Raw genomic sequence first — 18,453 nt, forward strand, 5'->3', positions numbered from 1 at the left:
ACATTTATTGGTCAGAAATATATGGTTTCAATCTTCCATTGATTTCGATTGCCACTTCGAGAAATTTTATAAACTCACAAACCCGCATTTTTCATGTTTCTAAAAAATAAAACAAACGGTTTATGGATCCCATTATCCTCAAAAAAATAATATGAATTAAATAAGCTTTTTTTTAAACAAACTATTTACTAAGTTGATATTAGCATCGAAAGCACACATTGATTATTAGATCGCAAAATTGAGGCACAGAGAAAAATGTTCAAATTCAAAGATTTAGACAAATTTTGACAATTTTATTAAGACAGTCAATTTTAAATATCTAGGATATTGATGAAGCGATGCGATAAGCGATTAGTATTTTAATTAGAAAAATCGTTCTCCTATTTGTAGTCGCTATAACGCACTGGTCGTCTCCATTCCTTCCAAGAAGAGAATCTTCTGTAACACAAGGAAACAAATTCATAACTGTGGGACATAGACAACTTTTCTAGATCGCAGTTTTCAAAAACCTCTCGTTACTGTGGATCGAAGAAAATTATCCCAGATGGAAAGATCACGGACATAAAACAAAATTTGAATGCGTCTAAGTCTAAAAATCTCGATCGTGAAAAATTAGGGATTTAGGGATGCATTTTAGAGTTTTGGACAAAGGGGTAAGTCACTCAGCACATTGTGCCGAAACTAGATTCGGCACAGCTTGGGCACATCCATTGGCACATCTTCGGCACAATTTCGTAGGCATTGGATCATTTTAAATAAAATGGAAGCACTGCTAGACAACTGTCATTGAAGTTGTTCACAACATTATTTGATGTTTAAGGGGGAAATACACTTTGATTTTTCAAAAAAAAAATGCATTTTTTTGGCTTAATGTTCCTTGGGATATATACTTTAATTTAGAAAAGACTCCAAGTCCGCCAGAATATTCCTTACCGCTTTACGAAGCGATTTCCTAAAACATGTACCGGCGCACTGAGAGAGCAATTTTATCTTTAAACGCGTTTATCTCGAAACGGGGTTTTTCAAACTGGCGTGGGAAATAACTCTAACCAGTTATCATCAAATTTGGATATCGCCTAGGTTTTCTTGTTCAGAATTAAATTCTGCTTAGAAATACGTATCCACATTTTCGATTTTGTCAAAAATGGATTTTTAATCCACGATTTTGTAAGCATTTTTAGGGTGAAAAAATGGACTTTTTTTTCCTAAGGCCACAACTTTTGAAAAAATTTATTTAAAAAAAAAATCGGAATACGTATTTCTAACCCAAATTTCATTACTATCAGGATTTTTGTTCGATTTATGTTCCAGGATCACATGGAAAGGAGTATTTTCCCACGCCGTTTTCCGACTTCTGCGCGAGGACGCCCGCGCGACCTGGTGCACCGGCCACGGGGAGACGCCAATCGAGTTCAAAAAAATACAAATTGTAGTTCGAAGGATGACTAATAAATGGGTTATAACATATTTGCCCTCCCTGAGTGTGTTATTGCTTAAAAAAATTAACGAAAATGCATTACTTTTTGGACGTTCAAAGTGTACTACCCCCTTAACTGTATATTCAGTAACATCCTCTAATTGAATATACCAGAGGAACTCAGACCAGCAGTTAAAATATAGATCTAAATACGAAATGTAGGGTGGGCTCAAGAGACAGAGGCAGTTAATTAGACCTCATTAATACCCTTAATTCAAATAATGCTGCAACTCACACCAAACAAACTACAGAAGTCTATTCATCATCCTCTATAGTCGATCTTGAACCATGTTCCCCACCGGTTCCAACTCTTTCCGACCGCTAATAGACCGTTGCTTTTCACATCATGAAAGGCTAGGGTTCTGTTCTACCTTTGAGGGCATTATAAAACCCTAAAACACAGAACTTTTATTATCCTATTTATGAACACAAAACACCAAAATTTTGCACACCCGCCACTTCCCGCATAATCCTCAATCCGATTTACCCCTACGATTTCAAACAAAACATTCAAGGTGTCAGGAATACCGGGTTGCCGGGATGGGTATTTTACAAACAATCGCAGCTTGCTTTATGACCGGCACAATCGGCACACCTGTGGCACACTGACAAAAAGATGACCCAGGATTGGTGTGCGGAGTGACCTACCCCTTGGTTTTGGACCATTTTTTGGGCCTAAAAATTCGAGATCTCTAACACAACCAAATTGAGAAAATTACAACCTGCGAAACCTCTTACAATTTGTGATAGGTCTATAACCAATTCGAGATCAAACAAATAAAAATATTAGTGATTTCGTCAACATCAATTTTACAGTTAACATTTCCGTTTGTTCGCAACTTTTCTTGTCCGTCAGAATTTACACGCATTTTTAATGACACACATTTTTTACTAAATCAACACACATTTTTTACTAAATCAATCTGTGATTTGATGTGAGTTTTTGAAGTATTTTCTCAACATTGGTAGTAAAAAAGTGACTTTAGTGACTAAATTTTAAGGAATAGTGACTTTAGTGACCTTTTGATGAAAAAAGAGACTTTTTAGTGACTGGCTTGAAAATAGTGACCAAGTCACTAAAAAGTGACCTGCTACCAGCCCTGCAAGTCAGCAGCTACTTGGCATCCACTCTGATTTATGATGGTTTTATAACGGAAGTAAACAATCCATTTAGTTTAAATACAGCATTTCAAAGTGTAAAACATTTCTGGTTAGTAATTCAGCTTATTACTGTTTTAAAAACCTTTTATAGTCTGTCTAGAAAGTTGTTTAAGAAATAAATTTAAAGCAGCTTTCTTCTTCTTCTTCTTCTTCTTCGCATTTCAAACTTATTGCATATCGCATATTAGCTTATTGTGTGCTCTCAACTTAGTGTTCTAGATGCACTTCCACAGTTATTAATTGAGAGCTTTCGATGCCTGTACCATTTTGGCATTGGTATAATTGTGTGGCAAGTCCATTCATACTTCTATGCCCAGGGAAGTCGAGAAATTTTCCAACCCGAAAAATTCCAAGAACGGACCGGGAATTGAACCCAGCCACCTCCAGTATGGTCTTGCTTTGTAGCTGCGCCTTTACCGACTGAGCTAAGGGAGGCCCCCAATACATCCATAAAACTGTTCTGTAAATCAATCATAAACTTCATTATAAAAGCAACCATAAAACAATTAGGTTTTAAATGAGAGCAAAAAGCATATATTGTTGTTGTTTAGACTTGTTAAAGTGTACCATAAATTCCCCAATTACTATGTTTCCACATTGAACTCAAAAGGTGGATCCTCATAGTGAATAAAAGCAATATTTATGAAAAGGAAATCTCGAAGAGAATACAAAGTAGGATGAAACATTCAAGCGATGTTAACGACCGAAGGGAAGTCAATTTCAGCAACGACTGAGCATCTGGCGTTTGCATCACGTTCTGACCGGTGTTGACCGTCTCCTTTATGAAACAGTCTAAAAACAAACCATCCTTCTCCAGATCGGACGAACGAAATTATTTGCATTTGTACCTACAGCAAACCGTTGAAACTGTCAGTAAGTGGAGATTGGCTGGTTTCCGATTCATAGCAGTCATTTTATTCAGCGAAAGGTTCGAAATTTCATTCAAACGTACTTAATTTCAACTGCATCGTTTGATGGGGCACTTCGGGAATCATCCGGAAGAAGGGGATATTTTACGGGAACGATTGAGCTTCCAGCTGTTGTTGTTGCGTTGCGATATATGCGAAATGTTGCAAAACAGTTCCGCACACTTCCTTAGTAACTGCTTCCAATTCAGCGGGAGAAAATCCCCTGGAAGAACGCTGAAGTAAAACCTCGTTGCAATGATCGAACAACGCAACTATCGAAAGATAAACAAACTTTGGCGTTTAACTTTTTGCAGGCAACTTTGCCTCCATAAATGCTGCCATAAATCTGAACGGGATAGGATCAAGCAAAATGGCTTTAGATAAATACAATTCAGTCAGGAAGTTTTCTTCATAAAAGCTATTTTAAAACCTTATGAAATTAAAACAAAACAACTTTATCACAAATGGCCAATGAAAACCAACTTTCAAGCCCCCGCCATATTACAATTATTTAGTTTGATTTTTACAAACTTCGTTTTCAATGTGTATTTCCATGGATATAACTTTATTTTGGTCAATTTAGGAATGAGCAGATATTTGAAACACGATAATCATAAAACATACCTCGGCTGAGCTTAATGATCAATCTAAAGAATAATTAATTTTTCTTCTCGATTAAAATTAATAAGTGAGATCAACGTTTTCCGAGGGCGGACTTATTTTTTTCGATGCTTTCAAGTACATTTCACATAAGATTCAATATGGCACCTTTAACTTGGCCACTTTATAAGAACAATTTTAATAAATTTTGAAATTGAAAAGGCTTTTTATATGATCAGTTTATATTTCAATTATATTGGTAAGATCAGATGGTATTTTATAATCCTTTTCTATCTCGATTGATGATTTTTCTAGTGGATTCAGCAAGCGGCTAGGGAAAATGGCTTGAAAAAGGTTTTTATTGATGTCAAATAGCTTTTATTGTAGCCTAAATACGGGTTTCAAATGGTTCTCAACACGTTTGTCATACAACCTTTTTGCAGTAAATCAATCTTGAAGAGCTTCGAAAATATACCCTTCAGAACCTTCTCCAGGATGGGCCAACTAGACAGATTCTAGTCTTAATAAGGTTTTGGTGGATGCATCAATGACACAGTAGCCTTGACCAGAGTTTTATGAATGTTGTTTTATAGTAGCTTTGTATTAATTCATAAAACTTAAAATGTTACTTGGGCAGTATTCAATGTTTGTAATCTTGCTTGAGTATGTAGGTTTGGATGTTAGACAGTTTTGTGACACAATGTTAGTCTGTAAAATCAAAAGGTTTTCTCGATATGAGCAACTCAAATTGAAGCAACCAATAACGGAAGAGCTAATGAAACTAATTCACGAAAACATAATCTACTTCATTTTAATAACCGAATCGAACATTCCGAATTAGCAGTTTTCGATTACATTCGTTTCAAATGAAGTACGAAAAAACGGTACCTTGGACAGTTCTACAAATTTCACTTCTAATGCGAGAGAGTTCCGCGTTTAAATGATTTGGCAAGAAAAGACGTTGATAAATATACAAAAAAAAAAAAGTAAGTAGGTAGTTAATGAAATAGGTTAACGGAAACATCTGGGGCTTGCGCAAGCTGTCGAAATAAATGTACATACAACATTTTATGAATTCAGTGATTTATGGAACTGTGAAACGATATGAAACACACAGAAATTCGACGAGCACCGCTCGATGCTTATCTAACGTACGCTTGAAGGAAGCCTTATTTGATGCGTAATTCATATTTTTCTTTTATCAAATTTGAATACGGAAAAAAAAGAAGGAAGCAAACCCTATTACAGGGTTCACCGAAAAAAAAAACTTGTTCCTTCACTAAACCGAAAAACCAAAAAATTGTAAATTAGCATACATTGGTACTAGAGGTACGTGATCATTCGCTAATGAACCGAGGACATTCCATGACCTACCTTGTCTTTCCGGGAAGCCCGTTTGCGGCGTTTGCCACCTCCGTCGTGGTCCGAGTGCGAATCCTCCGCTCCGGAGCTGTTGTCCGAGTCCGAGTCCGAATCCGAGGGCGCTTCGCTGCCATCCCGGTGGTGCGAACGCTTCGAGTGCTTCTTCTTCGATCTGCATAGGTCCATAGGGCAGCGTCGCAAAAGTTCGACCAAACCAAAAAAAGGTGTATCGGAAATAAAATAAGAACAAACGGTGGAAACGTCCAGTTAGTGGAGGGTACCTTTCCGGTCAAGGGGGAAGATTTAAAAATAAATCACTATCAAAAATGGATCTCTCTTGCAATATGGAGAAAGAGATTTGAGCTGCAACTTTGATCTTTTTTTTTTTTTGGTTTTGTTTTTTAAGGTAAATGACAAAATCGAAAAGTAGGCTGTGCTGTTCGCAGTTATTGCATTACTTGCTGTATTCTGTTTTTTTTTTTCTTTTTCTGAGGGTTGTCGAATGGACTTGAAGAGAGATGATTGATAAAACGAAAATGGCAAAACATAAATAAAGGTTGTAAAATGTGATTTTCGATTCGTTTTCCTATGACTAGAAGAGATGCTAATCTACTCGGGAGACAGTTAAATTTAGAGTTAAGGTCAACATATTCTGTTCGGTTCATCAGGGGGCTTCTTTTAGGAGTATTGGTTAGATTTTGCTTTGTTCTGGTAGTGATGGTAGTAAATTTTGCTTTTCGATCGATACACGAAACAGAACACTCTCTATCGATAAATAGTAAATGCTGGTAGTAGTGGTTATTGATTACTTATGTAGGAGAAAAATCGCAGCAGTTTAAGAATAGTTAATTTTACCTTTCCTTCATGTTAAATTTATATTCATCATAATATTGGTCTGTCTTTAGGAAAAAGGAGAGAAAAAAGAATAAAATAAGAAAGATTTCCTTTTCTTGGCGGTTGGCAACTTTGGAGGAGAGGGGAATTTGGTTTTAAGTGAGATAGAGATAGTTCACAAAACAAAAAGAATGCACAAATTACGTGTCGGAAATGATACTAAAATGAAACAGAAAAAAAAACAACCGAATAGAAATCAAAACTTTTCTCACATTTAACTAAACTATCAGAAATAACCACGGACGACCAGGGAGTGATCCCGTGATTAAGTCGAAAGAGAAAGAGAGATTAAATCGCACTGATGTGTGATTCGATCGACGACACAAAACGCACACATGACTCACGCGAAATCAGGAATGAAGGTGAACACGAAAGGAAAGAATATAAAAAAAAAAACAATCGAAATCGAAAAAAAAAACGATGACTGACTGACAACAATGAAACAAATGACGAATGGATGGGTGAAGCAATCATATCGGAACTGAGAGAGAGAGAGAGAAAGAAAAAAAAAATGAATCGAAAGGAAGAAATGAGAAAAACATGGCGGCGGAAACAAACTATAAATGTTAGCTCTGACAGCATACTTACCGACTGCGAACGTGGATTATTTTGAGTGGTTTTGAGTATTTTTTTGGTTTGGTTTGGTTTTGATTTTTGTTTAGATTTAGTAGTGATTTTGACGATTGAGGGCAAAAGAAGTTAAATAACAACGAGAATAATGGTAGATAGACGTGAGTGTTAGTAATCAAGAATATTATAATTATTTGTTGGTTTTTTTTTTGGCGATGTCATTTATCAGAAAATTGAGGAACGGAAAATAAACTTGAACTGATAGATATCATTTATATTTGATGAATATATGCTTTGCTCAATGTTCGAAATATTAAATTTAGTTCAATGTATGTATCTTTTGAAGGTCTGTGACGAAATATTGAAGATTATAACCCAGCACAATGATTTCGGAGAAAGGATGTTTGTTTACCAATAAACCGAATTCGTCGGAGCCAAGATGGATAACTTAAATCGACAACAATATTCGATAATGGATTGTAGAAAATCACAGTCATCAAAGGGCAGTACTCTTTTGCCCGACTATCAAGGAGTAAAGATATCATTCTTCTACTTTGGTTATGACGTTCCAACTGTAACTTTGAGACAGCCCTTAGCTTATTGATCTTTGAGCACTTCTATCAGAGTTACCAATATGCCCTAGGAAACTAAAAAAACCCAATTCAGAAAATGTGTTGGCTGGACGGAGAATCCAACTCACCACGTCCAGCATGATTTTACTGATTGTGATTTTTAAGGTATACATACGAAAGCGTCGCTTCATTCACTTCGTTTATCTTTTCACAAGACAATAAAAGAAAAGTTAACAAAGCGGCGTCGCCCTAACATAAATCTACCAGTGCACCACGTTCACAAATCTCAAAATTTTATGTACTTGCAATCAGTGCTGGAAAAATATCAAACAATCAAACCTCACCAATGCCCAAGGATCACGCTTGATTGTCGTAGACAAAAATGAACAAGCAAGCAACTGCGGATGAAATTACAAGCTGTGATATCGCCAGTGATGCAAAATATCATGACACTCACGTGACTCTCGTCTACGCATCAACCGACTTTCGCTGACAGAACGTTTTGTCAAGCAATGAGAGGTAGAGCCATGGCAAACAACAATCACCAGTAATGGTCGCTGCTCACAAGCAAAACGTTACGCTCGCTGCTGATGATGAAAAGCACAACGAAAACAGTGAAGATTTCTGCAGTACGAACACGAGAAAATGCGAAACGACAGAAGAAAATGAAAACAATGCCTACGCATTCCAAGTTCGTCTCGGCAGGCGCGACTGTGTGAGTTCCAAAACAAAGTAGGCAACATTAAACGGAAGCTGTTGGACTCACTCACCATCACACTCACATAAGCAAGCAAAGCAGCAACTGCTTCAAAACAAGCACAAATGAGTGCCGTGATTGTCGGGAATGACCAGGTGATGGATCACAACCGAAGACGACATTCACCAGTTGCTTTTTACTTATTTCGTCAACTTGATGGATGGTCATTAGACTGATGCAAAATTTGAAATTTTCGCTCCACGGTGGTCAAACGGTTTCAAATTGGGTCCTGATTAGCCTCCGAAAGTTTTAACTCATTTGATAACCACCATTTGAAGTTTATATGGAAATTACTATGGGAAAACAAAGCTTTTTGTTCATTGTCTTTCAGCCTTTTTACATATTATACTGTTAACAAATTCTATTGTTATTATTATGGGAAATTCAGTGTTCACTCGGCTGTCGACAAAAGCAGGCCACTCTCGATGTGTGCTACGCGATCGTCTGTTTACTCGGCAGCAACCATTGTGTGGTCCTCCTCATTGTTCTTCATCAGCAGTTCTTTCGGTCGATGCGTCGTCGACTTTGGAAAGCAACCGTTTTGTGATGAGTGTGTGAGTGCTGACCACATTTTGCGTCCATTGCTGCAATGGACGCGCTCTGACCCTCGTTGGCGTACAACAATTTGCCATACAATGAAACTACTGGAAGCGGCTCCAGTTCTGATGGAGGAGGCTTTTTGGATAGCGGAAGATAAAGTGTTTATTGTGTTGTACCTTTTGACTATAGCTTTAAGACGTATTGTATAGTGACCAAGAATCCTCGGCTCTGTTAAGTTAATTCGGTTGAGCCTTATCAAATAAATTAATAAACAAAAAAAAAAAAAAAATATTATGGGAAATTGCTGCCAAACTCACTACAATTTGGTGTTAATCATACCTGGTGATTGGCTTGGTGTTTGGCTTAATATTTGGAGCAACGATATCATGTAATATCATCTACTAATGTTTGGTTGTTTATATTTGTCCACGAAAATCAGGCAATCATGGGAGAGATTGAGATTTGATTTTTTTAAATTTTCTCAACACTGGCTTCAACTAATTGAGCTGCCTTTTTAATGTTCATAGTGTCAATAATATAGGTGCTAGTCAAAATCAGCTCAATCGGTTGGGGGACAGCGATGGGTGGACTGCACCACCCAACGCTCTATTCGGGGATTCCTGTATTTCTCTACATCGATTTTATTGTTAGTTTTCTACAGTTGAGTCACAGACAAATAGACACAACTCTCGCTTGGTGTTCATCGAATTTCAATTTTAATTTTTATTAGTTGATAAAGCTTGCTTCATTTAGATTTGGAACAAACTTTTGCTCATATTGTGGTGCTCCTGGTGGACGGATTTGGAAGTTCTTGGCGCCCACGTGTCGGGAATTTTGTCAGCTTCACGTATGTATTTTTGACATTCCGCAAATCGACTGTACTTTGTAAACAATCAACATGGAAGCCGAAAGAAGGGAAAAAATTGTGCACAGTTATTTGGAAAATCCATTGTGGTCTGCATCTAGGCTAGCTAAACAGCTGAAATTGCCCAGAAATACCGTATGGCGCGTTATCAAACGGTATAAGGAAGCATTGACGACGATTCGGAAGCCTCAAGCCAAGCCATCAAGCCGTCGGAGTGGAACTGTCGACCGGAAACTGCGTGGTAAGATTTTGAAGACGATTAAGAGGAATCCCAATCTGTCGGACCGTGATTTGGCCAGAAATTTCGGTGCTGCCCATAGTACTGTGAGGAGAACTCAAGGAATCAAGGAATCAAGTCGTATCGAGCTAGCAAACAGCCAAATCGGACCATAAAACAGAATAGTGTGGCCAAAATCCGTGCGCGGAAGCTATACGACCAGGTGCTGACCAAGTTCGACGGGTGTCTTCTGATGGACGATGAAACCTATGTCAAGGCTGACTTCGGGCAAATCCCAGGTCAAAAATTTTACTTGGCAACGGCTCGGGGGGATGTTCCAGCCAAATTTAAATTGGTTTTTGCCGACAAATTTGCACGAAAATTTATGATTTGGCAGGGCATTTGCAGCTGTGGCAAAAAACGAAAGTTTTCGTTACAAATAAGACAATGACGTCGGAACTATACCAAAAAGAGTGTCTCCAAAAACGAATTTTGCCGTTCATTCGATCCCACGACCATCCCGTAATGTTTTGGCCAGATTTGGCAAGCTGTCATTACAGCAAAGTCGTTCAAGAATGGTATGCAGAGAAAGGGGTCCAGTTTGTTCCGAAAAACCTTAACCGACCCAACTGCCCCCAGTTCCGCCCTATTGAGAAATACTGGGCAATCATTAAGAGGAGACTCAAGGCAAAGGGAAAGGTTGTCAAAGACATCAATCAGATGAAGACCTGGTGGAATAAAAGATAGCTAAAACGATGGACGAAGAAGGTGTGCGCCGCCTAATGAGTTACAGGTTACAGGAAAAAGTCGAGAATTCCTTCGAAACCGTGACGAATAATTTTATCCGTATTTTTTCTTAAAAGTATGAAGAAAACGCTACATTTGTATAAAAAAAGATCTTGAATTCAATAATAAATAACTAAAATACAGGCAACTGTTTTTGTTCCAATTCTATCTGAAGCAAGCTTTAGTTTCCCTTGTTTTCGATTTTTACACACTACCGTCATCTTTTGAGAAAACTTTCCATGACAGTGTACTCAATAGATGGCGGTAGTGGTTTAGCGTTCATAATGTTATTATTTTAATGTAAATGACTAATGTTGAGTCAAACTATTTTCTACTTTTTGAAAACTATACCAGCAGGGAAGACCATGTGGTGGAGAGGTATGTTGCAAAAATGGTGAAAAATTCACTACCTACCCCATATCATAGTGGGCCAGGAATTAAATCTAGCAGGAAATTAATAATAATGCTCTGGAATTACTTCCAATTGAGTTGACGTCTTGAGCAAAGTTTCTTGACTTATTTTGGAATATGATTTGGTTGATAAAGATAGTTCAATTTTTGACGCAAAGATGGCGCAGCGATTTCAAATTTGTATTTCGCACGCTAGAGGTTTGCTGTCTTCGGCAAAGTTGGAGAACGTAACATTTTATAAAAAAAAATTTTGTAGACATATAAGCTATACATCTTCAAACCACAGAGATATACGACGTTTAGTAAAATTTATCTGAAATTCACGTTTTTAATAAAAAGTTGTCAATATTCATTTTAAGTCGATCGATTTTGGGTCAGCCAATATTTTCCAGAACAAGGTTTTTATTTTTAGAGTACTAAAAAATAAACTTCACCTGTAATAAAAAAAAAATGATTTTCTCTACAAATACTCTGATTTTCTCAAAAAATGGCATATGAACGCGAAATTTTATCAGTTATTCAAAATGAACATCAAATAGACTATCATTCCTCAATATACATCAGAGCTATACACTCCCGATCAAAAGTTTAAGGACACCCCCTAAAAAAACATGACAAATTTATTATGTTCATATCTCTGTCATGTTACGTCCAATTTTCGTTCTCTTTAGATCATTTGAATGGTATTTAATGGAACTTTCCTCATAGGTAAATTGTTCAATATAATTTTCAAATTTTGTCTGCTAAAAGTTCACCCAAATTTACAATATTTTTCGAAATTTACTCTGAAGAATCGTGACTGATTTTCTCAGAATTGGGTTGGCCAAATTTTGAAATAAAAGTAATAGTAGAACACTTATGCTATACTATTCATACCATTCAAATAACCTTTGGAGATCGAAAATTGAACGTAAAATGAGAGATCATTGAACAAAACATATTTGCATGGTTTTCTGGGGGTGTCCTTAAACTTATGATCGGTAGTGTATTTTGATACATTTGAGATATTTAGATTTGAATCAGAAAATATATTTTAACTACACAAACAAATTAGTCTTTTATGGACATTAGGGTGGTCCAAATTTCTATGTCGGATCAAAACCCCCTTCTCCCCACTGTTTTTTTCGATGTGTATTGAGGTCACCAATAACTGTATCAACAATGTTATATATTAGCCTGTAGGTATGCGTAGAGTTTTTGGCATTTAGTAACAGTTTATTGATTGTTTAAATAAAATATATTGTTTGATTCAAATCCAAATATATCTCAATATACCTCTGAGATATTTCGAGGAAGAATAGTCTATTGGATGTTCATTTTAATTAACTGATAACATTTTGCTATGACTTGTGCTTTTTTGAGAAAAAATCATTCAGAAAATCAGGTGTTCACAAGGGGTTATCAACTCTACACACTGTGCCGAAACACATCACGGCACACTAGCTTAGCTTAGCTTAGCTTAGTCTGACTGCACGTATCGATAGTTGCACTCCGTGATTGATCTGAACCAGTGAAATTGTACAAAGAATCAACTGAATGGGGCTTGGTAGTAACCTGCCATTCTCAGTGTACATGTTCCAGTGACTCCTACCTTTAAAGATCAATAACGTCACCGGCCACGTCCTTGCAATCAGGTGGGAGAGGGAAGGAATGTTAGTGTGTGACTTTTGTTGTTTTGGGACCGTGTTTACCTCTGCATCCCACAAAAGTCACAGGAAGGAGGTTTTGTTAGTGGGTTAGGTTCGTTGGATCAGGATTCACCTTGATAAGTGATGCGATCTTTTGTTTTGTGTAGTTATTTATAAGTGTTTTCGATTTATGCTCTAAACAGCCGGCTGTCTAGAGATGTAGATCATTATTAGATGTGTGTATACCGATTTAAACCAACAATAAGGATACTGTTGGGGCCCCTCACAAAGTGTGATGATGGTTTATTTTATTTTATCAATGACCAAAATAATTAATTATAAGCGGTTTGAACCGATTTAAACCAACAGCAAGGATGCTGTTGGGGCCACTCACAAAGTGTGATGGTGGTTTACTTGATTGAATATAAAATAATTATTAGAACCGATTTGACCCGATTTAGACCAACGGCAAGGATACTGTTGGGGCCACTCACAAAGTGTGATGGTGGTTTATTTAGTTCGGAAGAAAATGAATATGTATACTTCTTTTTTTTTTTTTATATAATAGAACGAATTTGTACTGATTCAAACCAAAAGCAAGGGTTCTATTGGGGCAACTCACAAAGTGCGATGGTGGTTTATACTATAAGGGCATAAAACAAAATCAAGAGCCATTTCGGTTTCCATAGCTTCCTAGACACTCGGCCGCAAAATAATCTTATCCGACGGAAACGTCTCGATCATCGCTGCACAATGGTTTATTATAGCATTTATAAAGTAAATTTGAATACCTTATTGTTTATTTATTATCCATTTTGACTTGACTTGGTACCGTTCAGTTTTATGATGACAAAGTTGCCTGGAGAAAAGTGACAGTTCAAAATGTTTCGGAAGGGAGTCAGCTAGTGTCGTCCAAGTTCAAGTGCGGAAAAAATGCCATTTAAAGTGGTACAAACAATTGAAAGATGCGAAACATGCCTAACCGTAATTCTTTCTGGTTGGAAAGAAGCTGGAATCCTACACTGGCCGGAAAAAAAACGCGGTAGCGAAACTCTCTCAAGACGAGTTCTCCATGCCAAACCCAATGTGGGAACGTATCAATTGAGTGAAAAAAAGAGAGTTCAAGGCTCGCTTGGAGGCTGAAGCAGAATTGGAACAGATGTAGCCAGTTTCGGATACGGAGGCGAACGAAGGGAATAATCCACCACCGTCAAAGAAAGTTTGCCCCGAAGTCTACAAGTCCCCCAGTCGGAAGGGAAACACAATAAGAGACTTTAACGAAGTTTTCCTTATTCCTGGGCAGGAGGTTGACACCTGTGAAGCTGACTGTAAAATCCAGAATCAGATGAGATTATAATATATGCGACACAAATTCACTTTTTTATAGGGGAACATGTGATGTGAATAGAACCCACCATCAGTGCAAGGATTACATATGACTGCAGATACTTCACTGGTTGTAAAGTTCTGCCTGATGGTTTGTTGCAGCTGGGTGAATCAACTTCATTGAAGACCTTTGGAAGACAAACGACAAGATGTACGTCTATCAACACGTGACAAGGGACTGGCAAATCCACGAACACTTGTCCAGTCTACAAATCCATTGAAACCCTTAGGCTGCCCCCCCCCCCCAAACCCAACATATAATAATGTTTGATTGATGAAACGTATTCAAAAAAGGGATATTTAGAGAGAACAATCTTCAACTGGAACGTACTCACCAAATCAATACATCCGGGAGCGCATTCTCGATGCTTAATTTTCTCTAGTCATTTTTAAACAATTCCTCCTCCAGCGAATCCAAACACACAATAACTAAATATCACTTTTCTTCTTCATGTCACTCTGTGCACAAAAGCAATGCACACCGCAAAAACCTAATAATAGATCAGCGCGGTCGAGTCACACTGTCAACAAAGGGAGCGAGAGCACACCAGGCACCAAAGCAACAGGGGAAAAACATCAGCACAAATCATTCTAAATAGAATTATCGCGTCCGGGACATAAAACTATTCAAATGCGAGCACCGAAAAACTACACGGCAGCACAAAGATAGCCCGAGCTCTAAAAAAAAAAAAGCACGCAGCGGAGCAAAAACACACAACCGTTCTCGGACGCTTCTCAAAGCGGACTCCAAAACACATCACGGCACACTAGGGCACAAACGGCATCACTGTTTTTGCTGACGATTGTCCAATCGTTCCTAAGGTTTCGCACTTTGTTGACAGTCGCTGATTTTCGCTTTAGGATGAATTTAATAAATCCATCAGACTAGACGATCGTATCCCGGATTAGAAGTCAAACCTATAGGACTTTGCTCGGATGTCTCCTGCAGCCAGTACTTCATCTAATTCCCTGCAAGAGTTGTTAAAGTGTGGTGATAAATAGCAGCGCCTGGATCATAACCAGCAACAGCAATGACTAGATGACCCTCAGGGTGATCCACTTTTGCAACCAACGTGATTACAACAATTGCTTGTCGTTTCCGGTAGCGACAATATCGGAAATCACGGTTTTCATGGGTCAATTTCACAGACACGGTGACCAAATACTTAGCGTCATACAAATCATCCTCCACGGATGAGCGATCTTCATAGCCACCGGTAGCTCATCCTGTTTATGATACCCTATTGTGCAGTCTTCGACTGCAGCAGATGTTACCTACATATGTAAATTTATTTTTATCACGTTTCGTTTTCTTGCACAATCACAAATAAACAATCACAAAAGTCATTTAATCTTCAGGGTTGTCAAACTCATGGGATACTTGATTGACACGCTTCGGCACAGCGTTTGGCATAGCTTTCGGCACAGTGGAAACTATCGGGCCAAATTGAGGTGTGCAGAGTTGATACCCCCTTGGGTGTTTATTACAAATTTCATGTCATATTTATTTTCTAGTATTCTAAAAATAAAAGTATTGATCTGGAAAATATTAGCTGGATTAAAACCGAACGATGAAAAATGTTAAAAGTACGTGAATTTCAGACAAATTTTACAAAACATCGTATATCTCTGTAGTTTCAAGATGTATAGCTTATATGTATTCAGCAATTTTTCATAAAATGTTACGTTCTATAACTTTGCCCAATACGGCAAACCTCTAGCGTGCGAAGTAAAAAAAATCGAATTCCTAACTAAGTCAAGAAGATTGCGTCAATTAAATTGGAAGCAATTCCAGAGCATTATTATTTATTTCCTGCTATATTTAATTCCTGGCCCATTGTGCATTGATATGACAACACAGACGACAATGAACATGCATCTAGGGGCAAGCCAGCTGTACTCAAAGTTAATATTTTTCCTCGGAGTAAATTTGAGTAACTCATAATTACTCAACAATAATCAAAGTACACACTTAGTTTTTTTCTACCGAGCTCGGCTGTGCAAATGTCGGGAAAATAAGTTTTACTGAGCATTATCCGAGACTCAGCTATCAAATGTCACTTTCGCTGAGATCTCAGTGAAACTTATTTTGCCGAGATTTGCACAGCCGAGCTCGATAGAAAAAACTAAGTGTGTAGTCTGGCAAAAAATAAAAACCACTGTGTGAATAAACAATGTGTGTCAGAGCAGGATGAGAATCAGAATTATTTTATTATATTCTCGATACAAATCGTTATTTAATCAATTGAATTCATCAACAGCATGAATCACCCTGATAAGCGGAATCTAAGAACTTGGCTTTGAAGGGAAATAAGGTAAACAATGCCATATCCGAAGATGCACGGGAAAAAATCTGATCTCCGAAATGAGAAAAATGACTCATGATTTCATGAACACAGCGTGTTTTCATGTTATGAAAATACACCATGAATAATATTCATGATATCATGAGCAACTTTTCCGTAACGCAGCAAACATTCCCAAAATCATGAATCATCCGAGTTGAAATCATGAGCTAAATTCATGTGTTTAACTTTTAACCAAAAAATGTAAAAAGAATAAAATAAAGCATCAGACTGGATTCGAACCAAGAACCTTGAGATCATTAAACCTGTAGTTTGACCACTAGTCTATCAGTAATAAGATGGAAGACTAAAGGCGTATAAGAGATACCTATGTAGTGCGGTTTATGAACACGGTTTGCCAAGTACGTGTAACGCTTGTAGCAGTCTTGCTTCCACTGCATTATGAAAGCATGAATTTCCATGACGAAATCATGAATCATTGTTACGATTTCATGGGATGGCAAGTTTTTTCATTTGATGATTTTTTATTCATGAAAATGAAATCGTATTTGTTTCCGTGTGGCCTAACATGATAAATGTATCCGTATCACCCGGCAAGACGTGCTGCAAAGGTTGACTAATAGTAAATTGGTACGCCCCTCGCGCGCCGCTAGCACGCCTCTTGTGTTGGGAATCGACAGTGGTTTGTTTACACTTCTATAGAGAACAACTGGTGCAAGTTTGATCAAAGTAGTCGATCGCGTTCAGAAATAACGTCAAATGGAACTCGAAAGAAGACAAAATGTTGTCCACAAACACCTGGAAAATTCGGAGTGGTCCGGTTCCAAGCTGGTTAAAGTGCTGAAGATGCCGAAAACAACAGTTTGTCCAGGGCTCAAAACCTACAAGGAAACCCTGAGTGTGGAAAGGAATCAGCGGACCTACGAAAAAACTGGAACCAGGGATCGTCAGCTGCGCAGCAAGGTGATGAGGTGCGTTAAAGCCAACCCCGGTCTTTCGATCTGAGATGTGGCCAAATTTCAAACGATGCGGAACATCCTTGCCAGGGAATACAAGGATACAAGTCGTACAGAGCCAGTACACATCCGAATCAGAATTCCGTGGCCAAAAAGCGTGCTAGGCTCTTGTACGACCGTGTTTTGACGAAACACAAGGGTTCAAGAATGCCTTGAAAAGCATGTATTGCCGTTCCTCCGCAAGCATAGAGGCAAAGTCATCTTTTGGCCCGATTTGGCCAGCTGCCACTACTCCAAGGTGGTTCTGGAGTGGTATGCTGCCAACAAGATCAATTTTGTCCCCAAGCTAATGGATCCTCCGAATTGCCCGGAATTTCGACCAATTGAAAAATACTGCGCAATTTCAAAGCAGCGACTTCGACGGACATCCAGCAAATGCGGGCAAAATGGAAGAAATGCGCTGATTCCGTGACTGTGCGGGCGCTGATGGGCCATCCATCAAGAGGAAGGTTCGAGGTTTCGTTCGAACTGGAATGAATTGACTTGTTAAACTTATTGCATCACGAATTACAGATCTTTTTGTGTGTACCTAGTCAGCCTTTATGAGACTTCATGTCCTTGGCAAATCAGAGGCTCTGCATGTCTACAGTTGCAAATTGCAGCATCTCAAATAAAAATGAATAAGTTAAGAATCCAAGATGGATGGGAGCTTGGTTTGATTTGATCGAAAAATAAAATTTTAAATATGGCTATACGAACTTAGAGTGGCAAATTGAATTGTTTATAGATATTTTTTCTGAAAATCATGACAACCAGCAACCAAATGAACAAGGATTATTTTCCTAGAATTCTCTGAATGCCCAAGTATTAGTGAAGAACTAGGAGGTTGCGGGCTTAAAAATCGCCCAGCACAAGTTTAAGGAAGTAAGGAAGCAGAAATTTTCAAAGTTTGCCAAGAAATACATGATTTGGCAAGCGATCTGCTCATGTGGCAAACGGAGTGCACCGTTCGTGACTACCGGGACTGTAAACGGGGAGATCTACCTCAAGGAGTGTC

The 18,453-nt window shown here is 38.1% G+C and overlaps 1 protein-coding gene across 4 annotated transcripts in view; it reads right to left on the minus strand.

The window, feature by feature from the left end:
• Srrm234 (Serine-arginine repetitive matrix 2/3/4) overlaps window positions 1-18,453 on the minus strand; it is a 114,477-nt gene that overhangs the window by 17,600 nt on the left and 78,424 nt on the right. For all 4 annotated transcript variants that reach the window (XM_065230371.1, XM_065230369.1, XM_065230370.1 and 1 more), the window contains one exon: window positions 5,521-5,680. In XM_065230371.1, coding sequence (XP_065086443.1) covers window positions 5,521-5,680 — 160 coding nt within the window. The remainder of the gene's footprint in view (window positions 1-5,520; window positions 5,681-18,453) is intronic.

The sequence above is a fragment of the Ochlerotatus camptorhynchus genome, unplaced genomic scaffold (genome assembly GCF_037179485.1).
Source record: "Ochlerotatus camptorhynchus isolate MF236.1 unplaced genomic scaffold, CSIRO-AGI_Acam_v1.1 ptg000330l, whole genome shotgun sequence".
Lineage (NCBI taxonomy): Eukaryota > Metazoa > Arthropoda > Insecta > Diptera > Culicidae > Ochlerotatus > Ochlerotatus camptorhynchus.